The sequence below is a fragment of the Macrobrachium rosenbergii genome, chromosome 44 (genome assembly GCF_040412425.1).
Source record: "Macrobrachium rosenbergii isolate ZJJX-2024 chromosome 44, ASM4041242v1, whole genome shotgun sequence".
NCBI classification, from domain to species: domain Eukaryota; kingdom Metazoa; phylum Arthropoda; class Malacostraca; order Decapoda; family Palaemonidae; genus Macrobrachium; species Macrobrachium rosenbergii.
In genome coordinates, this window is record NC_089784.1 from 9,531,021 (window position 1) to 9,558,063 (window position 27,043).

A 27,043-nucleotide genomic window follows, 5' to 3' on the forward strand; every position below is an offset into this window, starting at 1 on the left:
TTGTACAGATATCAAGACCATTACCTGCTACATATAGCTTAGTTGTATTTCTTGGTACAAGGTGTTACATTCAATGAAAATATATTTGCACTGTCATCTTGCTATATTTGTAGGTTAAACACTTAGAAAAGAATTAATAGTGCACATAACTATAAAAGGTTGACTGAGAAATCAACAAACTATTAGCAAACTAAAAGAAGCTGACTACAGATATGAATACTTTTTTCTTCCTTTTCAAGTGTTTAAACATTAATTTTTCTCTCGAAGAAGTTTGAGTTGTCTTAGTAAGTAATCCTGATAGGCTGATAAAGGGCAATAGAGTGTGACCCATAATGCCCACTGCTGAGTCAGCCCCCCCGGGAAAAGAAATATGGATGGGTCTAACACTGAAAGGATGATGAGACCCACTTCCTAAATGATGGATAACAAGAATCACAAAAAAACTGACAGAAACAGGAAGGAAGGAATGCAGAATTTAGGCCAAAGGCCAAGCGCTGGGACCTATGAGGTCATTCAGCACTGAAACGGAAATTGACAGTAGAAAGGTTTGACAGGTGTAACAGAAGGAAAACCTCGCACTTGCACTATGAAACAATTACTAGGAGAAGGTGGATAGCAAGATGGAAGAAAGAGATTATGAATGGAGGTACAGTTAAAAGTATAAAAGGGGTTGTAGCAAGGGGCCGAAGGGACGTTGCAAAGATCCTTAAATACTGCCCACAGTGCACTGTATGAGGTGCACTGATGACACTAACCCCCCTATGGAGAGACAGAAACACGGAAAAATTTTGTAAGTTTTGCCGTGGAGCGAAGGACATTCACCAACCCAAGCCGCTAAAAAGTAACAATAGAAAAGAAACACCAAAGCATTTTATGGCAGAAAGATAATTTAAAGCTCAAAGTTGGGTCCAAAATCAGAAAGATGATACTGTACAGCCTACAAACGAAAGCATTACAGCATCCTCAAGGGAATGCAATTACATCAATATAAATTTTCAGTAACTAAGAAGGAAAAAGGAATGAGAACATTTATAAAAAAATTCCTTTTGTGAGAGCAAAATTGGCATTTTGAATTATATAACTTCCCCAACAAATTCAAAGTAACATCAACATACAAAATGTGGATAGATGTGAAGGGTTTATTGTTTCGTCTTTTCGATACAAAAGTCATCGGTAAAACCTGTTTCTCGACATACAAAACATGGCTAAGTGATGGGTTGCCCATTCAGCTATTTTCCAAAGAGGTGACTTATGTAAAAAGAGTAAAATGAAATTATGTATATGACAGAAAAACTGAGGACTGAATAATCAGCAAAAGTATGAATAATGTATGAACTGTACTGGAGAATAGAAAGTGTAGGTGAAATAACAGAACAATGAAAAACACCACCAAAAAAGGGAAGGGGGCAAATGTTGCCCCAACTAGTAAAAACATAAAGACAGCTCACACTGACCTGTCTTATGGTTAACTGAAAGAAGAGCGTAGGACTCAACGTGTCTGAGAAAGCAGGTTGAGTCAAGTTTTAATTATTTCTGTGCAAGCAGAGATTAATATTTTGAGGGTTATTTGAAGGATTTGAATAGTTACCTTTACCTAAGCACTTTAAACCAGTGCATATTTGCACTTTAAACCAGTGCATATTTCAAAAGAAGTACAGGAATTAAAAATTTACTGTAATGGGAAGAAAAATTACAAGAATCATACTAGTGTCTATTAAACAGATTATGAAATTGGGAGAAATGAGAGATGAAGTGGGAGAATTTTAAAAAGGAGAGCAAGATGTGTCTATTAAGATGAAAGGGGGAAGACGGAAAGTTATATAAGTTACTGAAAATTATTTGGAAAAGGATTGAATTTCCCCAGAGGAAGACAAAATCAAGCTTTTATAGTCATTTACAGTACAAAAAACTTTCCCATTTGAAGTAAAGATGTGCAGTTATTTCTACCGAGGTCAAGAGTCATTAAGTAACAGGAAAGGCTGCAGCCAACAAAACAATGGTTATCATGAACGTTTCAAGAGAGGAGGTTAAGATATTAGAGGAGAGAAGAAACAGAGAGATGAGCGGCTACATAATCCGGTGGGAAAACACACTTTGTAAAAAGTGGAGTCTTAAGAGGCAAAGACAAGGCAAGAAAACTAAATTATGGTGTATCTTTCAATGTTCACTCACGATGAATAATACTTAGAGAATCAGTATAAATCGTTCTGATATATGTTATTCACTACAGCTATTAGCATAAACATGGTCTTTTCCGGTAAAATCGATGAACGAAACATGAATATTATATAGTGAGAACTGTCAAGATTCTTACTTTAAATGTTGTGACAATTTTCTTAAATTAATTTTTGTTATATATTACGCTTATATACTCCTTAAACACTAGTATTAACAACACATCTAGCAAAGATACACACACACACATAGTTATATATACTGTATATTATATATTTATATATCTTCAAATATATATATATATATATATATATATATATATATATATATATATATATATATATATATATATATGTATATATATATATATATATAAATATATACATATATACACACACATATATATATGTATATATATATATATATATATATATATATATATATATATATATATATATACATATATAATTATAATTATATATATATATATAAACACAAATGTAAATATATACATATACTCACTAATTTTATAATTTTATACAGATCTTATAGAGTACTTTCAGTTATTAAGCAAGAGATAACCCATTAACATCTCATTCCCTTTACCTTGGGAATAACTTACACCCAAGGGAATTATATATGACAAATCCTTGTAACCTGATCAGGATTCAAACTCTACTTTTGGATTAGAAGTAGGACGACAGTGACTTTAACCATTCATTCATTTGCACACACACACACACACACACACATATATACATATACTCTATATATTTATACATTATAATATATATATATATATATATATATATATATATATATATATATATATATATATATATATATATATATATACATAATATACATGTGTATATATATACTGTATGTGTACATAAATTAACACACAAACAAACACACACACATATATATATATATATATATATATATATATATATATATATATATATATATATATATATATATATATATATATATATATATATATATATATAATTAATTCCCATTCACACATTCAGTATTTAAAAATTTTGGTCACTTCACTATATGAAAATACTTCAAGTTCCACTATCTCCCTGCATGGTTAGTACTTGTGGGCATTCAATCTACTTATATTTGTAAGTGGGACACAAAACATAATTCTATTCAGAAAAGTGATTTTGAGAGAGGCTGAATCCATAGGCCTTCTAGTATTACGAAAGGTAGTGTTCTCCATTAATATGGTAAAACAGCACCTTTTCAATAACGAAGACAGTTCTTATTACCTCAAACAACTTTCATGATTGTCTAGATCAAGGAATTTAAGTTACCTTTTTTGAAGGATCAGAAAAGAAAACTCACAAAAGCATTGTCATCATTCCCCATATTCTCACATATTTTACATATACAGAATGGATAGCAATTTTGTTTTCCTTTCACTCATTTTAGAATAACTGACAACTAATGGTAAAAGTATCTATTTTAAATTTTTATCAATAATCGACTCAACACATATAACTGCATAAAGGGATATGGTGAGCTTAAGCTTTTAGTGTGATCCATAACCTTTTCATGCCATGTCAAGGTTTGTTTCTGTTTTTTATTAGAGTCAGTAATTATTCGTCCAATATGGCTTTTCCTGTTGTAGCACCAGTTATTAATTCTCTCTCTCTCTCTCTCTCTCTCTCTCTCTCTCTCTCTCTCTCTCTCTCTCTCTCTCTCTCTCTCTCTCTCTCACACACACACAAAGTTATTATTCTTTTCATTACTGTCTAAACAGATCTGAAAAAAAGGACGTAACAATAAGCACGATAACTTTGGCTTTCTTAATGTTACATTAATGAAAGGAAACACCGGCGTCTTCTCTATCCTGTAGAAAATGGCCTTTACTTTAACGAAAGTTAAAAAACTTTTGCAGAATATGAACAAGCAATGAAAAACATATATGATGAAATGGAGTTACGCAAATCATGATGAATATATAATATCATATGTCGATAATATTATGATAATTATGGCAAGTGTATAACATCACATTAACAGTAAAGTCTTTAATATAAAGCAATCATAGTCAGGTATTACCAGTGAGGAAGGTGAACTCTTATTGAATATTGGTGACTTCACTACAGTACAGTCTTTTTCTTCAATTTGTTTCACATCAGACCTTTAAAAAATGATATTCTCAGACTAAACAAGAGTGAATCTAAGCTAATTATTAGTGGACAAATGCACTCGCACTATTAAGGTCTAAATTATGGTTCAGCAAAATCCTCCAACAAATACTTTATATGCTATAGAGATGTCTTTGAGAGGTGGTAAGGAACAAGTGATTCCCACACAAAGAGTTTCTCCATATCTTCCATCAAAGCTACTGATGAATACTGGCATCCATAGATAGACAAGCTTTTCATGGCGACTAATTCAAAGGTCCGGACCACAGCTACACCGAGCTCGTTTATGAAACAAGTCGAATACATCTGTCCTCCCTTAAAATCATCTAAGCTAGAAAAATGAATAGATACATATGGAATGACAAGAGCTGAAAATTAAGTCACAGTCTTAATCATTTCATGTGGTCCCCTGTACAAATTCAAGAGACTCACACAATTGTGTACAGATAATACATTAAGTACATTAATAAAAATGTTCGTCATGCAATGACATATCTTAAATGCTTTTCCTGACACGTCTAATTGTGGGAGTGTAATAAGAAAATAATAATCGAGTATTATATCACTGACTATGAGAATTCAAGAACAAATACATATATGCATAAAAAGCCACATATAAATATTTTTTATACTGTACATTTACATACAAACATGACTCCGTGTTAAGAGGGGAGATCAGAGAAATCACTCAATCTACGAAACTCACATATATCCATCACTTGCATCTAGACAAACGTCTGCAGTTCCCTCACAAGATCTCGACCTCTGCTTAACAATAATATCAGTGAGGTTCTTCTCTGCTGCGTCCATGTTATCATCAGTAGGTAAACAACTATGATAAACTCCTCCTGATTCACTCAGTGTTCTTACACCTGCACAAATCACACTTGGGGCCTCAGGTTGCAGCATCTGTGAATCATCCTCGCTGTTGTGAAACAAATCTGTAAGGGACTTCTTGAAACTTGTGATAAGATTGGTCACGAGCAGATTTTTGCCGGTTCCCAGGCTCCCTGTGCTGGTTTTCTTACTGGGGCCTTGGCTACCCGTGCTGGATTTCTTTTCCCTTGGAACTGGTTCGTATCTGTCTGAATTGTCTGTAGTGTCCATTCCCCCACTCACTCCCATTTTTCTCGTGTGAAACTTTCGTTTAGATATAACAGGCGAGCCGTAGAGAGTATCCACGCTGGGTTGCCACACAAACTTACGTTTGAATTTTTGTGAGGGCTGATGAGGTAAGTCCTCATCTAAGCATGTGTTCTGTACTTCAGGACAAGATGCTGGGGATAGTTCAGCGGGTGTAGGGGATAGTTCAGGGGGTGTAGGAGGGGGACACATTACCCTCACATCACCGACTGATACGGACCTTATCTGATTATCTTCGATTTCTAGTGTTGTAACAAGAATATCACGATTACTACTGCTAATCCTCGAACCCCCAACCCAAATATTGAGATTTGGAGAAGGGTGCATTGTAACATCGGGTTGCGAAGCACTTATTTTGTAATCGTGAGAAAGAAGCAGTGTGTGCGGTGTGATATTGCACGGAGTTCCAGACTCCTCATTATCGATTTGTGGATGCCCACTGAAATTATTCACGTCAGCGGAGTTGTCTTTTTCAGTCACCTGGGTATCAGTCTGCGCTACCTCATCTACATCTCCTTCCTCGGCTGTTCTGTTTACTGAACTTAGTGCAGAAACGCTTCTGTTTGGCTTGACTTCTGAACTACAAGAATCACAGAATTCGGCCTTTTTGTTGACGTTTTGGGATATCTGAACTTTAAATGCTGTGTTCATGTTTTTATAGGCAACGGGGTTAGTCTTCGTGTCCTCTTTGTAAAGCTGTTGATGCATCTGGTCTATCTTTGGAGGGTTTCTTCTCTCTGGAGTGCCATCTGTCCTGTTGCTACCAACTCTGGAAACTGGAGAGAACTTTCCTGCTGCTGGTTTGGGTTGTCTTTGAATCCCATGGAAGGAAAGATTCTGCATCTTCTCTCTCCCTGAAAGTAAAACCCCACGTTTAAAAGACTGTTACTGTAAGTTATATATTTTCTACTACATTGACGCCTCTTTACTCTAGTTTTTTTTATGCTTTATGTATGGACCTTCTGTTCTGTGGAGGCTTTCAGGGCAGCTATAAGAGCCTTTGGCTTGCTGCATAAGAAATGAATGCACACCGTGAGTAACAGCATCCTTTCCATTATTTCTGGATCGGCACAAAAGTTTCTGAGCAGTTCCAAATGCTTCAGGAGCAAATCATTCCAGACTGAATTAGTTATGAGGCATCGCAGTAAACATTGAGATCCGACACTATGGGGAGGTTAATCCTCATAAAGTCTCAACATTCAATAACCACATTAATTACTCTAATCAAAGGGAAAAACTTATTTTCGCATCAAAAATTTTATCTTACAAACGTTACATCAGTGAATGCTCAATGCTATCGGAAGTTAGCAGTCTTATCGGATAAAATAAGGTTTAATTGCTGCTGACTGAATTTATTCAAGTATGTCGTTCTCAACAGAATACACAAAGGTGGCTAAAACCAAAACTGACATACCAACAACTCCCTTATTGAATAACGACCGGCGGAAGGAGAGCACTATCCTTCCCATGTTGCTATTCCTGCTGTCCTGTCGCCCATAAACTGAACCTGGAATGGAAAAGAAAGACATACTAAAATTCATCCTAAACTTTTGCTGACACATATCAAAAGGTACAGAGACTATGGCAAGAAAATGATTCAAGTGGAACATATAACAATGACGAGTGCTTTAACTGGTGGACGGTGCCAATATATTCTAAAAATTTAAGACACGTGCGCTGAACAAAATCGAAAATACATGGCAGAAAATAAAAGCAATTGACTCCATATCCCACAATCACCAGCGGATCTTGGGTGGGGGGACGACCTGGACACGTGCCCCCCACCCATGAAAAATAATGACAAATAATACTGAAGATTTAGGTAATAATAACACAAATGAGAAATATAAAAATGGGAAAAAATAATAAATCTATTATAGAAATATATATATATATATATATATATATATATATATATATATATATATATATATATATATATATATATTATATATTATACCTATATATATGTATGTATGTATGTATAATATGAAAATTGGTGGCGCCCCCTGAAATTTTTCTGGATCCGCTAGTGGCCACAATACGGAATGTGTATTTAACAGAACGCGTTGCTCTGAAGAAGACCTTGATCGAAGTCCATAGGATTAATTTTTCTTACAGATAATGGACTTAATCATATCCTTCATGGTTCTCTGATTTTGCAAAGGCCAGTCATTTCTTTTAGCATAAGTGCCACCCCATCTGCTCAGACATCTGAACGTCGAGTTCAAATGTGTCATTTTGCCTAATAACTTGATACCAGAGATTGTAAAGTGTGTGAAACATACATTGCTTCACTGGCCAAACTATAGGCTTATAGTTCTTTCAGGCACAAACATAATTCTAAATTAGAACAGTGTCTGAGAGAAAGAAAATCAGCGATGAAGACAGATGAAACTTTGTAAATGACAAAGATTACTACACATAACCAAAGAGAAACCGAATCACAGACACTTGGAAGAAAAAAAAAGAAGACTTAAGAATGGGTAAAAGATAAGAATATCTAAGATACTTTCAAGACAAAATAAAAACAATAACTCAACAACATGCTTTTATTATTTAAAGCTATTTCATAGTTACCAATGATCTAATGCATTGGGAAAATTAAAAGTAGAAAAAATATACGAAACTACAGACTGCAGATAACTTAGGGGAAATTATTAGTTTTCAATGTTAAGTGGAAGGTCGATTTTCGAAACGGAGAATTTAAAAGGGACCTTGAGTTTGTAAGTTCCAAATGGTAAGCAGCCCCAATTTGGACCTATGATGGCAATTCGTATTTGAAAGCCTACTGGAGGGATTGACTGACCTTGTGCCAAAACAATGGAAGATTTCAATGACATATTCAGCATGTATGAATTTCTGTAGAGGACGGGTAGTTTGAAAGTTCATATATGTTACATATTCTGGAATATCGTCCTTATTTGTGTTAATTTACCTTCTGAACTTTTGTGTATGGTTCTACCTCGCTTTCCAAATAACATAAATAAGGACAGTTTACGAATCACAGCCTCCTTTCATTTAAGTCTCTCTCTCTCTCTCTCTCTCTCTCTCTCTCTCTCTCTCTCTCTCTCTCTCTCTCTCTCTCTCTCTCGTAACACAGTGTGAAATAATGTGTACGCTGTAACCTCCCTGGACTCCAAGAGCTATCCAAAAGCATAAAACTCAAGAGAAACACGAACAAACGATAATCACCAGTCAATAATCAAATCCTAAATATTTGATCTGAAAGCTTGGCACAAAGCAGTAGAGGCTTAGAGTCTTAGGAAATGGTCCTTTTCAATGAAATACTGTATAAAAAATCATGGAAAGAACATTCATCAACAGCAATGTGGGATGATTGTATTTCTGAAACCCGAGATTTCTCTTAACCATTAATGTTCTAAACTCTGCATGAATTTGGCGTACACATACAACTTGGACAGAGATTACAGAAAAGCAAGGCTTACAACATGGGCAAAATTTGGTCAAAACACACAGCGACAACGTACCAATCCAGCATACTGTACATAAACACACCGAGAAAGACACACAAAATTGCATAAGACAGATAAGGTAACTGTCCAGAGAGCTTACCAAGCCTAGACCATATTACAAGTAAGGGGGCCAATCGTGTTCTAAATTTCTAGGAACTCTCACAAAAAATCTAGACTGATAGAGAAATACGGCATCCTTGATCTGGTTTTTTGAGTGGACCTGCATGACACTATCTGCACACAAAAACAAGTGTTCTGATGTTTGTCTGAAATAAAAATGAATCAATCTTAATGAGTAAATTTAAGATGGATTTCCAGCAATTCGGTAAAGGGACCTATGACATTAAGTTCTTGACTGGGCAGTAAGGATATTGGTCAGGCAGAAAATGAGTGAAATACAAAGAGCTTCCCTCACTTATTTTCTCCTTTTCTTACTGAGATTCCTCCATCGTTATACAGTGCTGTATGTATGAGGCGTGAATGTGAGTGAGTGTACTTATACAAAAAGCATTTATGAAATATCAGGTGCTGCAATAAATGTGTGTAGATTCAAACAATACACAGTGGATTTATCGCTTTCAGATTCTAGGATACAATAATGAACTGTGCACGTTTGCACGGGATGACTGTGGGTGGGATTTAAATAAATATTCGGTGATCCAATCCAACCAGTTTACAAAATCTAAACTAAGACAGGTGGAGTGCAAACACAAGAGTGCATGTGCAAGGAACTGTCTATTTTTCCTTACTAAAATATACTAGCTTTTTCCAGCTAACGCTTCTATCATTCATGTCTTCTGTCTGATAGAATGTCTGCTAACAGAGAACATCAAGCTACATGTATAGAGATAGTCTTCTAAACGTTAGTTATCCTCGGTCGGTATCTATGTACGACCAGTCAAACCAGTTCAGTATGCTCAGGCCACGCTCTGTACTGTGCAGAATCATTCGATTAGAAACAATTACAGCATAAAATGCAGTATCACTAAGCATCTCGTGAAAGATATACATCGTGTCAACAAAAATCGAGCACACAACACCGCAGGCAGAGTCATAATCATTTACCCCTCCGCTAATATGAAATGCCGCCCTTTTACAATTCGTTGGTTTTTGACAAGCTAATGTCAGTCAGTGGTGTCCCTGCCTTCTGTTGTGAGCCTCCACGCATGCCTGTGAATTCTGAAAGACATTAGATTAAAGGTGCATGAAGTATTCAGCAGAATCCGACACAACAGAGGAAGAGGCCACTTAAGCTTAAAGGTGCAACTATTTGAAACCCCACAGACTTTGGGTCTGAAATCAATTACCAATTCAGTGAACATTCTGCACACACCACTGGAACATAAGCTACAATGACCAGAAGATGGAAAAATATGTGGAATTAACACCATAAGAACTGTTGTCAGAGGACAGGAATATTGAAATTAAGTAAATAATCTGCTTAAAATGATCGGCAAACTGCATAAACGCCAAAGTTTTAAAATCCTAGTGTTCTTATACTGTATTAGCATAGAAAGAACCGTCTAACCTAGGGCAGATTCAGAAGTTGTGCTTCCGCTTCTAAGGGCTTCTTTACCTGAACTTCTCAGCTTGATATCTGGCGGCGATGGCCACAAACGAGGAGTTGGAAATATATGAAGAGCACAAACCTACGAAATCTGTTTATGGATTGTGTACGGGTGCTATTATTCATTCGACTCATGCCGGCCTCTAATCCAGATAAAACAAGAGTGTTTAGCGTGGGTTTAACGTCCCTCCTAAAAAAAAGTCGTTGCTAAACCTTGCTATAAGTCTCGCGACTTGGTGCAAACGTCAGTGACTTTCAATGAGTCGAAACATGTAATATTCAATCCAATATATTCTTTCTGAGCGCTAGGGACAACAATTTATTTTTATATACTTATTATATATTACACATTTAGGAATTCCAAGGGCGAATTGTCGTTAGGTTACTTTGATAAAAGAAAACTTGTCGGTAAGTTACTTTAATAAAGAAAAGCTTTCTAAGTCACATCACAGCCTCTGACAAAGACATATCTTCCATTTTAGTTGTGAAACTGCACCCATGACATATGAAAGAAAGGGTCAGTTGCAACTTATTTCAACAAATATTTTCCTTTCAGCGTTTGATGTATTCGTAAGTTTAAAGGTAAACAATATACATAACCAAAAAGCAGTTATATGTAACAATCGCTCAATTTCGCAGATGTTCTCAATTACAATCCCCAAGATAGTGTCATTATGTTCTCATTTTCAAACCCATAAATATTCAAGTTACAAAAGTCTTCATAACTGTTAGACGTTACAGTGGAAGGTTGTAACACTGTTAGAGAGTCAATCACGTTGTAACACTGTTAGAGCCAATCACTAATCCAGAAACCCCCAACCTCCTTAGAAACAAAGCAAGCAAGCAAATAGAAGTCACGCAAGCAAGATACACGTAAACGTCAAATGACATTATTTTGCACTATACGAATAACATACATGATAATTTCCCCACACTTGATAATGAGGGCAATTTATGCTAGCAATGCTTGGTTAAAAAATGACTGGATCGTATATACTATGGCAGTTGCAATTTCACACAAATAAGAAACATTTCTATATTTAGCACAAATTAGCAATCCAACAGATATGTAATAAGAAACTCGCCCAATAATCATTGCCAGACAAAAAATTCCCCAGCTTTATTGATATCAAGTGGGCAAAACAGCAAGATGGGGACTACTTGAATATATTCATCAGTGTACAGAGACTAAAGAATAATTTCTACTTGAACCCAAGGCTCAGAGTTTCGCTCTAGCGTGCAGCGTGACAGACTTTTACTTCTCACCTTACATGCAAATCAAGTCAGCATACCTAGCTTAATATACTTTCGCATTGCATACCGCTCTCTGCTAAAGCATTTTGCAATGATATACTGCGCCCGTTAAAGTCATACCATTGTGGTCATTTCTGTTTTGCGTGAGTGACTGTAGCGTTCATGATCGAATTTCTCAACACGCGAGACTAGGTCTCGATAAGACTGTGCGAGGTCTGCACGCCAATTGTGTTGTCTTCAAACCCAAAATGTATTTTAAACTCAAAATGACTTTTAAACTCACGTGCACTCTAAACTCAACTAAATTTGGACTTATCTTGAACTTTGAAATCGAAATCACATTTGAATCCAAACTGGCATTTAAATTCAAATTAACTCAAAATGCAGTTTCAATTGTAAATGAACTTTATAAAGCAGTAAAATTTTTAATTCAAAATGGAAACTGAGCCAATAATGGACTTCAAACTCAAAAGTGGATTTTTATCCCTGTTACGAGCTTGTGAACTCAAAACTGAATTTTCGACCAAGAGGAACTTTGGAAGAGCTAAATATCTTCAAAATTACAAAGGAAGTTGCGGTCACTGTTACTGTATCACGACGTTTCTTTCAAACAAACGTTTTGTGAAACTGCATCGTCAAATCTTTCTAGAAAGTCCGAATTTCTTGCTTATTTCAGTTCTATATCTAGTAAAATTATCTCTGTCATCAAAGGTGGAGAGGATTATTTGAAAAGCTAAACTGAAAACGTAAATTTTTCAAAATTTCGATTCTAGACGCCTAAAAGTACAGTATTTTATTCATTTTTTAATTCCTTATTAATGACTTCAGTACTGTTTTAAAGTACTAAACTTGAACTGCATGGTGTCAAAAAAGGTTAAATGGAGATGCTTAAAAACAAACATTTTCCTTCATATAATATAATCTTCAAGTAACGACTAACTAATTTCTTTGAACAATGCTATATTTCATCCATACAATCTGTCAATACACACAATGTTATACACACTAAGCAGTTTCAACTTAATTCTTTGTTGTGAAAAATTACTTAAATGGTAAAAAAAAAACTGTAAAAATACCTGAATTACCTAAACCGCGTGTGTATACCCCACAAACAGACATGATCACATCCAACTTAAAAGAAAGAGCATTTACGAACTGATCACCTAATATAATTTGAACTAGTTAACAGACTCCCATTATTTATTACTGTGCATCAGGTCGATGGCTTATTGAGATTCAGAGATAGCCAAGTATCAAAAACTGTGTTCTAAATCAAACACGCTCACACACACACATAAATAACCCTTAGTATAGGTTGGCTCCTAAGAGCCTTTCGGTTCTCAGATAGTGGCCAAGTTCCTTTTCTTAAGCTTAATACTAAGCATATGCAGAAATGCAATGAAAACAGAAATGGAAGCGACATAATGCATATAAATAAAGTATTTTTACTTTTACACAGCTATTAGTTCAAATGTACGAAATTTTTGGGACAACTGCAGACTTTAACCTCCGTTAAAATCATCTAAAAACTGTAGGTTTCCCAAAATTTCTCATTTATGTGAAAAACTCGACTGGCCTTGTCGTTTTTGCCACCATGCTCTCTTTGTCTCAATCGAAGTGAAGTAATTTATTAAGTATATATATAATATAATATATATATATATATATATATATATATATATATATATATATATATATATATATATATAATTTATATATATCACAGGGGACTTAAGGTATGAACATTTACACCAAGAAACCTAACAGTAAGCAAATGCAACTGACCTCCTTAACAAAGCAACCAGTTTAGTATACTGACTTTTGTATACTTCATTTATCTTTTCTAGATAAATAATCGAAAGAATGAAAACGGTAAGATAGTGAGAAGCAAAATAGTTGGATGAAGCATTTATTATATTATATTAGCTTCAACAATTTTAGTTGCGGGACTTAATGCAGAAATTTTCCTCGTCTAGAAATATTAAAAAAAATAAATAAATAAATAAAAAATATGCATCAAGTCTGCACAACTAAATAAAAGGGTTTACAGCTACAGTACTGGACATTGCCTAAAATGATTACCGCGAATGTTACGTAAAAGAGTTTTTCCCCTGACTCCAGGAACGTATACTCTGACAGAATAAGTTGTGAAAGCAAGGCCTACTTATAAGGAGCTATGGCTACCAAATGTTAAGGAATTTAATCAAAACACTACACTTGTTTCCTACAGAAGGTCAAACGCAAAGATTTCCGTATTCTTAGCAGAAGTTGGGCAGCGCAGCTTACATAGACCACAGAAGATTGACACAAAAGCATTAGCTAATAGAAGATGCTGACACAGAGGCATTAAATGACGGAAGATTTTACCAGGTAAAAATTAAATGGTGTAAGATTTTTACCGAGGGGCATTAAATGACAGCGCAACTTGCACAGACACTAAGAAATTCCAGCATTACCACAAAGTCTACGACGGAACTCGAGGATGTGTCGATCGAGTTTTCGTAGACGAGACAAGCAGAATAGCTGACCAGCCGAACAATGACGCGGACAATTTAGTAATTTACATAAACGTTTTAACAACTTGCTGAGACAAAAGATTAGTTTAAGCGTTTAGCTACTTTACAAACACACGCTTGAAGATTAACTACGTTGCACAGCTACTGAAAGGTTTAGTCAAGATCTTAACAATATTCTTCAGATCATGGATTAAGTAGCAAGGACAGACATCAAGATCTTTAATACTTTGCGGATACACAACCGAACAGTTGTAAATTCCAAAGCTAGCAAAAAAAAAAAAAATAAAATAAAATAAAATAAAATAAATATTAAAAATCCCCAAGGAATCAAAACGGCAAGTTTTCTTGCATTTACGTAGCATCTTGCCCCTAAATCTTGCCCCAAGTTTTAAGTAAGGCTGTAAAATGGAAGAAGTCCAACTAAGATTCTAATTCCCATAATCAAATATATCAATCAACAAAAACCCTTGACGAAAATGTGCTACAGCCACTTTGCACCATTAAAAAAAAAAAAAAAAAAAAAAAAAAGGAAGTCTACTGGGCGAAAAGCTTGGCGGCAAGATGCTAAAAACTGCCAGAAAACGTGTTCTTGTGAGACCGCAATTACCAGTGCAAACACGAGACGTCACGTCATCAGTAATCAACACCAGCGAATAATCCTTACCAGTCACTGGCTTCCTCGACGTCGACAGTCCCCGGGAGCAGGATCCCCCGCTATACGAACCTGCTGCAATATATTATATGCATCGCAGCTATTGCCATTTTTCGCATGTCAATATTACGAACAAATCATCAAAAGGTGTAGAAACTGTTATATCATATCATAAATTTTACTGACAAATATAGAGAGTAATATTACAGCAACTGATAGCTTTCGTATTTCATTCATATATAATTATCAAAATGCCGAATCGTAAAGAATTCTTGCGATAGACTTAAACAACTTAACGTACCTGGTAAATTATTAAAAACAAGAGTTTCACCATCAAGTACAATGAATATTCAAAGGGCATGTTAATAACAACACGGAGATACAGTAATGTTACTTTTTCCCTTGAAACGTCTAGTTATTCACACATTATACAGGTATGTTATACAATGCAAGCACTGCATAAGGGTTATTCATTACGATAGTTATTTACTAATTTCATAATCCTGAAAATACCATTACCAGGAACGTTTTTAATAGAACTTAATGTTTATTAGTATCAGTATGTAAACATCAACTAATAAAACATTAAATCCTCACTGATTTTCGGGATTAACTGCGTAAAAACACGTCGCTACGACAGGTCTTCATCACAACCAGAGATATTATAAAAATTAGCACACAATTTCGTCCTAAAATTACACAGAATCGAATCTTCATCTGTCATATCCACACACGTTCGAAGATTTTCTTACGGACTGCTCCAGGAGCAAGAGCCGTGCTGGCATAAGGCCACATTAATCCACACAACAACAACGAAGGTTTTCGTTAAGTGCTACACCGCCATAAATGACATCTAACATTGACCGATCAACACACAAGAATTCGGAGTGAAGTAACAAACAGACTCTTTCCTGGGTTTAACGTAAATCGAATCGTCACAAGCCGATTCCTTATACGATGGACCACTTTCGTTAATCTCTTCAGACTGCAACAAATGACATCTATATAGAATTTAATAGAAATTTAAATTTCAACAGGAAAACTCATATATGCATCTTTTCCGGGATCGAATAAAATTGAATTCTTCTTAGCTCAAGGTGTTAGCTCAGTACTTCCTACAGCAATAAATGAAATTTCAAATAACACCATTAAAATAGTTTCTTGAGAGTTCAGAAAACACTATTTAAATCCTCTGCGTCCCATTATTCATCCTGACGTGAAATAATGTCTTCCAAATACTGAGGTTTGTAAAACTACTTACGCTTCTAAATTGAGGTCGATTTCCTGGGTCTTATCATTTCTCAAATAAATACTTTAGAAATTACTGTATTTCCAGCGATGGTTATCGACGCTGGAAATACAATAATTTCTAAAGTGATTTATTTGGGAAATTTTAACATTTACTACCCAGCAGCATCAAGGCAATCAATAATTAATCCAAGGCATAAAAGATATTCAAATTGCCCACTATGATAAATCGTATTTTAAAATGTCAAATTATTTATATTTTGCCTAATCTCCAGGTCTTAAAGTGAAGTGAATAAGCTGATGTTTTCACATTCTTGTTCCCTGCATGCTGAACTGCTGAGGCAGTCAGTTTTATGCTCTGACGAATTAATGAGTTTTGTAGATCAGCCTAAAATGAATAACTTGCCAATTGCATTCTCCAGCTATAAAAAAATTTTTTGGAAACCAGAAACTGAAGTTAAAAAATTAAATTAAGTCTTATTATTACGCACACACACATACAGTGTATATATATATATATGTGTGTGTGTGTGTGTGTGTGTATAAATATAAATATATATATATATATATATATATATATATATATATATATATATATATATATATATATATATGTGTATATATATATATATATATATATATATATATATATATATATATATATATATATACATACATATATAATGTATATGTGTGTGTGTGTGTGTGCATATGGATAAAATGAAATTTTTCAGAAGAGTCCTTCTCAGTCATTTTGACTTATCCGACAAGATACTTCACTGAAGAACCTCTTATTATTTTTCTTCCTTATATAGCTACTGACTGACAAGAGGAAGATTACAGTAAATGTCATAACACTTTAAGTCTTTCTCTGAAAGAAAAAAAAATGAACTGGCAGAAAAAAAATGAGAAACAAATGAACGACATAAACGTCGCACCCAAAGCCTTACCTGAGAACCCACGCTGTTCGGCTCCGCAAATGATTTCTTTGAACCCGCGTCGGAAGGAAGGCGAGCGCAGAGCGTAGATGATGGGATTGCAGGCGGAATTCATGTACCCGAACATGTAAGCCTGAGAACATGAAAGAAATCATAATTTTATCACGCATCTGAGAATTGGAGAATTAGAGTGTAAAATTTAGGACAAGTCTGGGTAAAGCGCTGGGACCTATGACGTCATTCAGGGCTGAAAGGGAAATTGAGAGTATAGGAGACTTTAAAGGTGTCACAAGAGGAAAACCTCGTAGTTGCCCTGTGAAAAAACCGTTAGGAGGGGTTAGAAAGAAGACGGAAGACAATATGAACGGAGGTACAGTAAAAGGAATGAAAGGGGTTGCAAGCCAGGGGCCGAAGGGACTGCGAAGAACCTACGGGGGCAGGCATCTGAGAAAAATAAAAAAAGAGAAATGTAAACCGTCATCTGTATCAAGCAAATCAGCTAATAACGTGGAAGCAACATTTCACAATATAAGAAACCGACTCACAGGCTGCTCGATCATAAATAACCTCCCCTAAGATTTTATTATATCATGCGCTAGGGCTTCGTTAAGTTATAATAATATTTTGGACATTTAAAAATCTTACGGCTGATTTTATCACAGCAAAATATTTATCCAGCCCTAAAACTCAAAAGAAATTAAATAAGTGCCCTGCTCTGAAGTCTAATATAGAAGTCAATAATATGTGCAGCACTGAAGTTCAATATTTGTTAATTTTTATTAAAAAAAAAAGTGAGGGGGGGGTTTAAACGCTAAAGTCGAGTGTTTGCTTGTTGTGCATATTAATGTAGAAAGCATTCTTTATGCAAAGGTCGATTAGCCCTAAAATTTTTCATTTTCTATTCATGGCTGATGGAGACATGGAAAAAATGAAGCGTGACGGTAGTAAGTAAACAAAAAAAAAATTAAGCTTTCCTAAATTATTTCTTCGCAGCCACATAACAAGGATATTCCTCTTAAAACTCCGAATAAAAAACGAAATTAAAAATAAAAATTATAAATCTTTTTTTGGGGCAATATACATTCACTGACTCCTCTGGTAAGCTGAAGAATGTTTCATCATACTGTCTACATCCAACTCCTCAAAAAGCACTAAGAGAGATTGTAAATAAGTAAATAACTACACATACAGCATATTGCGGATCCTGTTTCTTTGTTCTATAGCCAACACTTGCCAAAAACTTTATGATTTCCTCCACTAACATTCTGTGAAACATTTTCGTGAAAGCAATCAGACAAAGAAACTATCATGAGTGAACACAGACTCTGTCCAATTTTGTTGTTATTTTTAACGGAAGGGCATCCGTTACGTGCGTCTAGTAGCTATGGTGACTCAGAAATTTTGGTTGTAGGTAATCCTAGAGATAATTCCCATTTAGCGACCTACGAAGAGTCATGTGCGATGAGATATTTATACTTTTGACAGCTCAGGTCGAAGGGACAGACATTCTACAGCCCTTTCCTAGTCTAACATACTTGCTTTTAAACTCTGTTCACTCAACTCTTTCCAATGGTCTTCAAGACTCAATGTAACCCATTGTCGCCTGCACGTTAAACTTGCTTTCTATCATCAAATTTATCGTTTAGTTTGACATTTACAAAGACATTTCCCAGGTGTTGGTTAACATGGTGCGTTCAACGATCAGTTTACAGTGTATACCATTTCCAAATATATTTTTGTCACGATATAAAAAATAAGGAAACTTCAACTCAGAAATGAGGTAACACGAAAACACAATTTCTCGGTAAGTTTTTGATAAAATACTTAGAAAGCAACAAAACCAGTCCTTTTGCTAATCCACACTATACAGAAAGATTTCGATAAAATAACAAATTACAAAATGATGAAAAGAACAAATCAAAGCAAAGTCCAAATGATCCCCACGGGTTCTTTAAAATATCTCACAGCTTACAGAGAGCATCGGAGAGTCCTCGTACTCAGCCATGCCTGCTGGGAGGTCTGGTTGATAAAGCGAGTTCGGCAGGGACCCAGTTGCTCACGCCAAATGCCACAGTGCTTTAATTGCAAGGTTTTGCAGTCAGTGTTATACCTTTCAGTAATCATTCTCGATCCCTGATTTGCATCATCTTAAAGTATGGACAGGAAACAGACCTTTAAATTTCTTCGCTTCCTAATGTGCATCCGAACCCCAAGCGATTGATAGTTTACATCGCTTCAGTATGTTTATGCGATCACTGACTTTATAGTTTCAAAATAAGTATCCGATCTCGGATTTCATCGCTCCGAAATATGCATCCAATTGCTGAATTCAACCCTTCCAAGTATGAATCCGATCACTAGCCTTCATCGTTTAACAATATGTTTCAGATCGCTGATTTTCAGTTTCAAAATAAGTAAGAGATTATTTTCTCAAAATACGCATCTGAGCACTGAATTTCATCGATCCCAAAATATGTACACGATAGGTAATTTTCAATGCTTAAAAATATGGTCCTACGGCTGATTTGATCATAGCAAAATATTTATCACCAAACCATATCTTAAATGCATTTTTTTTTTTAATAAAAGCTCGACAGGAAGTATAACTCTGTGCCGTTATCTAGTCCAGCCCTAAAACACAAAAGAAATTAATCAAACAGGTGCCCTGCTCTGAAGTCTAATAGAAGTCAAAAATATGTGCAGCACTGAAGTTCAATATTAGTAAAAATAGCTATCCCTGAAGTTAAACAGAAGTTGAACAGATGTCTAGCCTGAAGTCCAGTAGAAGTTAATTGTGAGTCCAGCCATGAAGTTCAATGCAACTTAATAGCCGGCCATCACTAAAGTCACAATAAAAGTTAATCAGATACCCATCACTGAAACTCAGTAGAAGTTAAATAGATCTCCAGCAATGAAGTTCAAAATTGGATACACCAATGTCCAGTCCGGAAGTTCAACAGAAAATAAACAGATGACTAGCCCTGAAGTTCAGTAGAAGTTTAACAGATATCAACCCCTGAAGTTCAACAGATGCCCAACCCTGAATTTCAGTAACATTTAAGCAGCTGTTCAGCAATGAAGTTTAGTATTGGCTATGCAAATGTCCACACTTGAAGTTCAATAGAGGCTAAACTAATGTTCATTCCTAAAGTTTCAATATAGAAGTTAACAAGATTTTGCAGCCCTGATGTTTTATATTAGCTAAACACTTGTCAACCCCTTGGTACAATGAATGTTGGCAGATGCCCAGTTCTGAAATTAAAAGTTAAACAGTTGTCTTGCCCTGCAGCAATAGAAGTTGAGCTGATGCTCAGCCGTGAAGCTTAATATTAGTTAAGTAGACATCCAAAACCAAATTTCAATAGGGATTTAAACAGATGTCCAGCCTTCAAGTCCAATAAAAGTTTAACATGGGTCCAGTCTTTAAGTTCAACACCTATTAAACAGGTGTCCAGCCCTTAAGTCCAATACGGAAACAGGTGTCCATCCATTAAGTTCAAAACAAGCTAAATAGGTGTTCAGCTGGTAAGTTCAATATAAGTTAAATAGGTGTTCAGCTGGTAAATTCAATACAAGCTAAATAGGTGTTCAGCTGGTAAGTTCATTACAAGTTAGACAGGTGCCTCACCCTCAAGATAAGTTCAATACACGTTAAACAGGTGTCCAGCCCTCAAGTTCGATACAAGTTAAACAAGTGTCCAGCCCTCAAATTCAATGCAAGTTAGAGAGGTCTCCAGCCCATAAGTTCAATATGAGTTAGACCGGTATCCAGCCCTTACATTCAATACAAATTAAACAAGTGTCTAAGCCCTGAAGTTCAAGTAAAGTTAGCCAGATTTCCAGCCAAGATGTTCAATAGAAGCTAAACAGGTGTCCGCCCGTGAAGCTCACTACCAGCAAAATAGACGTCCAACCCAAAGTTCGACTAGCCTTATAACACTTGTCCAGCCTTGCATTTCAATACAGCATAAGGTAAACAGAAGTCTAACCCTAGAGTTCAACAGAAGCTAAATTGAAGTTCTGTTCTAAAGTTAAACTGAAGTCCCCTTCCGCAGTTCAGTAGAAGTTACTCTGAAGTCCAGTCCTGAAGTTTAACTCAAGTTAAGTAGATGATCAACCCAGAAGTTGACGAAACGGTACATAGACATCCAGACCTGAAGTTCAATGGAAGGTAAATACAAATCTAGCCCAGCTGACGTTAAATAAAGTTAAATAGATGTCCAGTTCAGAAGTTCAACAAAGTTAAATTGAAGTCCAGTCCTCAAATTCATTAGAAGTTCCGCCTTAAGTCGAAAAGAAACGTAGAAAAATGGATGCGCCGTTCTTCGTGAATAACCTGAGAATCTTAAAATACCTATTGAAGGCCGTTAAAACATGTACAGTGCCACTGTATATGGATTCGCTTCTTCATGATTCGATGTAAAACAACCATTCTTTCATGGCCCTCAATTGTCATTGTTATATAAACATACATATTTAATATGCAAATGACCGATAATATTGATCAATGAATCATATAAGAAAATAATATATCTGACCACAATAAACCCCTCAAAAGGGTGTGAATATTTTTTTCACACTTGTTGCGGCAGACCGTACCTGCCAGCATCAGGAATGTAGTGAAGTTTGTTGCCAAAACACCCGATAAGCCTCATTGAAACCGAATTTATAACGATATACATCATTGTGACGCTATGAAGTAGCCGCTATAACGGATTCCGAAGGTAAAAGCGAAGACGAAACGATCGAATTAATGAGAAAATTCGCATTTGAACTAATAAAGAAAAAGGATACTCTGTCACCATGCATCTTGCACGTCGCGCTGAGATAGCAGCTATACTAACACGCGTGAATGAGGAAGCCAACTAAAAAAAAAAATCTTTGGATCTGCTGGTTTGGGTTCATTGCTTTAAAGCTATGAAATATGTTTTGTAAAGAAGCCAAAAATATTTAATTTAGCGATACAACCAAGCCGTGAGGTATATGCTTAACATTTATATTAGCAATTATGATAAATTAAGATTAAATATTACGCAAATCCTAATCAAAAATTGATGTTATAGGGGGATTTATTGTTGCACGTCAATCATACTTCTGGCTGCGTCAGGAGAAAAGGTGAAGCATCAGGCGAAAAATGAGAACAAACCCAGAAAACTGAAGGAAAAGGTGACGCAAAAATGAAATTGTTTTGTCCATGTTTTTGTGTCTGTCACAGGGTAGGGGTTTGATTTTTGAGTTAAAAACGTTTCTGGGTTGACATGAGGCCGTGTGCAAAATCTTGTCTGGGTCTGTCAACCAGTTCGGACTTCTATAAAGCCAAAAAATATACATTAACTTTTATATATATATATATATATATATATATATATATATATATATATATATATAATATATAATATTGTAATATTGTACTGTGCATATCTCAAGTATGTATATACTTCCACTAGTGTGGAAAATAAACTGAAGCCAGAGGATGCTAGACTGCTATCCCCTCCGGATGCACAGACCCTTATCTGTGTAGAGACCCACGATGACAGGTCTGAAGTATGGCCTCTAAAACAACTATTCACAAAGAGCAACTTCTACTGTTTTTGCTTCACGACGTTCTCTACGCATAAACTCATTATACACACTTACACACACACATAAATATTGTGTAAGTATGTATGTGTGTATATATATATATATATATATATATATATATATATATATATATATATATATATATATAGAGAGAGAGAGAGAGAGAGAGAGAGAGAGAGAGAGAGAGAGAGAGAGAGAGAGAGAGAGAGAGAGAGAGAGATATTGATTGTTTCATTTAAATGTTTTCACAAATAGATATATATATATATATATATATATATATATATATATATATAATATATATTAGTATTTGTAAAAACATTTATATTAGTATATTATATAAATATTTATATATATATATATATATTTTGTATTTGTGAGAACATTTAAATGAAACAATCAATATATACATGTATATATATTCGAAAAATAGCACTACCTCTGCGTTGAATACAATAAACATCCTTTTAAAGTAGTCGCATTACCGGAAAGTAGGACTGCTCTTCAGTTTTACGTCTTTCTTTCTTTTTCTGAAAACATACATCTTCTTCACTCCCTGGACCTTGAAGTGTTGGTCAAGAATATTCAGGCCTATTGTGACTTGGACCATCGACGGATGTTCTCTCGTTTGCCACGTTTTCATAAGCTGCAATTTCAACAGAGATCTTTCACGTTCAGAATTAATCCCTGAGCCCCTTTATCTGCCGAGAGCAACCAGATTCGCTGAACAGCAGCACCAGTACACAGTAAATGTTTAGCCTCGCTGTCGAACGTCTCAGTTCCAGAGGTCCTTCATTCCTCACACTGCTGGACTGTGGAACAGCCTCCCTTCAGAGGATGTTGTGCAGTTGGAACTTCAGAAGTTCAAGGGAAAATGCAATGCATTACTACCCTAATACTATTCTCCTTGCATTTTAATATATATCTATTTATCTACTTAGTTTATTACTTTATTTTCTTTTTTAATAAGTTGGAACTCTTCTTTTTGTATTTCCCTTTACTTCCTCTTACTTCTTCCTAGTAAACACCATATTCTTTGGAAGCTTGAACTTCGAGTCAATGGCCTCTGTTGGCTTGTTCCATTTGAATAGGTGTTATCTACGGATAATAATAAAGAATAATGATTATTACTTTCTTAAAAAAAACCAGTGGAATAATTTTTTTACCTATCTATCTTGTAAACCATTATAATGTTGTACTAATATGCTGAATTTAATATATTTTGACATAAATAACCAACAATTTCCTTCACTTGGTGAGTAAATATCAGCCACATTTTTTTTATTGTAATTAAATGACTGAGCACTCTATATACTATAATACTCGTGAAAATATAAAATATGAAAAAAGCTGATGTAATTTATCAAAAAGACATTTTTCAGAACTCCTGTGGGAATATAAGCCGAGAATCACAACTTGTAAAGACACAGCTTTATTTTCATCATTTTGAAATCTGCTTCAAACATCGAATTCGTGAAAAAGGTTCTTACGTACGTCTTAAGAAAATGGGGTAATCACTGTAATATTCCCACAGGAGTTCTGGAAAATGTCTTTTTAATAAATTACATCAGTTTTTTTTTAATATATTTTCACGAGTATTGCAGTATACAGAGAGCTCAGTCATTAAATTTACATTTTTCTTTCACAGTTACGCCCACATGTTTGTCCTTAACTTCCTAAGTCATCCTTATCACATGTACTTTTACTAAAGAACAAAGAATTATAAAGGAAATGAGTAACTGACACAAGCGTACGACACAATGGAGGTGGAAGCCAGATTTCTCCTCATTTGGCGTTAGAGCGGCACAGGCTTGAATTATGTTTCGAAAACAACATCCTTTAAAGAAATAAAGAACTAAATAAAGAACTTACGCGGGAATAAAGCTGCCCTTTGCATGCCGCATGCGTTTAGGGAAAACCAATATTGGAAGTGGAGATAGGTAATCCCACATAGGCATCAAGAAACTGTTTTAAAGGTGAAATGCTTTGGGAATTTAACTTGCTTAAAGCAGGCTAATTCTTTACAGCCTGGACTGCGCTAGTCGGTTTAATTTAAGCCTTGTTTGAGGTCAGTATCTATCAGTATCATGTGCATGAATCCTATTCATATGGAACAAGCCCACGGGGGGTATTGACTTTAAATTCAAGTTGCCAAAAGAATATGGTGTTCATTAGAAAGAAGTAACAGAAGGTAATGGACAATACAGAAAGAAGAGATCACTTATTAAAAAAGAAATAAGTTACCAAATTAATAAACAGGTAAAAAATGCGAGTAAATCATTAAAACACAAGAAGAATTGCATTAGGGTATTAAAACATCTCGTTATCGAAACATCTACCGGATTGACTTGCTTCTCGTTGCAATATATCATTATCACTTGTCGTTACCCTATTTTTTTTTTGGGGGGGGGCACGTAATTTAAGTGGCATTTCTAAAGATATGACGTCTGTCTAGGAACCTGTTTTCACGGATCTTCAAATGTTTCCATTTTCAGACAATTTGTTAAACAACATCTCAGCTCTTATTCTTTTGAATCTTCCTCTCCAACTCGCACTTCAGAACACTTGAATAGTTTCTAAGGCTCTCAGCAATTCTCTAAACACTGTCCAGAAGCTGATAAAAATAAGGCGTGATGTAAAGCGGATAAGAAAGGTTGTAGAACTCCATAAGATTCCCCGACATTTACCTTCAACACGAGTTTCTTTTGTGTATGGTTTGTTTGTATTTGTCAGTACTACCCAAAATGCAGTATCTCGACTTTTGCGAAAATTTTACCAGAGGTGGGTCTTAGAACTGGCAACAAGTAATTCTCTGGATCCTGGATCTGAGTATGGAAAATTTTTGGAAGGCAACCTTGGAGAGGATCTGCGGTTTCCAAACGCTCTTAGCAAATGCATTTCGTCCATTGTTTTCAAAACAGAAAAATCAGTTTCCTACCTTGGCCTTCTTTTTGACAAAATCTTATCACAGCACTGGAAATTGGTGGGAAAACGCTAGTAAAATTAGTGGTATCTTTCTTCTACGCGAATTTTTATTTTTAGTTAAACTTCCCACCTGAGATATAGACTTTATATATATTATATATATATATATATATATATATATATATATATATATATATATATATATATATACTATTTCTAAAGAGAGAGAGAGAGAGAGAGAGAGAGAGAGAGAGAGAGAGAGAGAGAGAGAGAGAGAGAGAGAGAGAGAGAGAGAGAACATTTTTCTAATTCTTACTCGTTTACAATAATGGCAAATATAAACAGCCGGATCCTTCGAAGTATTTTTAAAATTTACAAACCACTGAACGTTTGTAAAAACATACAATGTCTAATAATTATTTATATATATATATATATATAGTGTATATATTATGTATATATATAATTATACATACACACATTTCTAGATATACATGGTGTAACACGAGTTTATGCAAATATTTTGGGAAATGAAAGAAAAAGACATTCTGAGCAGAAAATGTTCTATGAATATAATGCATTTCAAGGCCTCGTTCGTCGGTGAGGGGAATTTTAAAATAACCGTTAACATTAGCGCTGCTTTCATGCGATGATGGTTTGTAAAGGAAGGTGGTCGGAGTAGCCTGGGATGTGGGGAGGGAGGGGGTTGGGATGAAGTTAATAAGGCAAGTGGATTGATATTCATTTAATTATGACTCTATTTCTTTCAAGCAATCTAACTTCACCCTTTGATGGAGGGGAGATTCAATTAGGCTTTCTTTTCTTTTTTTTATCGATGTCCAATGAATACCACTGCTTGGGAAGGAAAGGGATTATATGATGCATGCATTTTTTCCTTCAAAATCTAAATAATGCATTTGCCTAGGAGGTATTTTATTCACATCGGCCTAATCGCTCCATCCTCCTTCTCTGTGTCCCCCCAACCCCACATTTCAGGTTGCTCCGACCTCCCAATACCAACCTCCATTTCATGAAAGCAGCGATAATGATAACAGTTATTTTAAAATTCCCCTCACCGACCAACGAAGCCTTAAAATGCATATGTTTACAGAACATTTTCTGCTCAGAATGACTTTTTCTTTCATTTTCCAAAATATTTGCGTAAACTCGTGTTACACCCTGTATGTGTGTGTGTGTGTGTGTGTGTGTGTGATTGTGTGTCCTTGTGGCCTATGGTCCTGACACGCCTCACCAACGAGAGGGCGGGAATACTTCGATTACCAGCAAAAGGTAAAACGCGACATAGGAACAATCCACTGAAACCCACCGTACCTCATTTGACCTAAGCAGAGAATTAGCATCTGTAGTTGGTTAACAGTGGTGGGTTACACACAGTGT

The 27,043-nt window shown here is 35.3% G+C and overlaps 1 protein-coding gene across 4 annotated transcripts in view; it reads right to left on the reverse strand.

The window, feature by feature from the left end:
- Positions 1-3,237: 3,237 nt before the first annotated feature.
- The window catches only part of LOC136829321 (uncharacterized), a 95,787-nt gene continuing 71,981 nt past the window's right edge, over positions 3,238-27,043 (reverse strand). The window contains exons 6-9 of one of the 4 annotated variants that reach the window (XM_067087691.1): positions 17,150-17,270; positions 14,964-15,026; positions 6,901-6,993; positions 4,903-6,340 (exon numbers count right to left, since the gene is read on the reverse strand). In XM_067087691.1, the coding sequence (XP_066943792.1) occupies positions 5,046-6,340; positions 6,901-6,993; positions 14,964-15,026; positions 17,150-17,270 (1,572 nt within the window). In that variant the 3' untranslated portion in view covers positions 4,903-5,045. Of the gene's footprint in view, positions 6,341-6,900; positions 6,994-14,963; positions 15,027-17,149; positions 17,271-27,043 lie in introns of all 4 variants that reach the window. The other 3 variants (XM_067087693.1, XM_067087692.1, XM_067087694.1) reach the window with 3 other exon arrangements.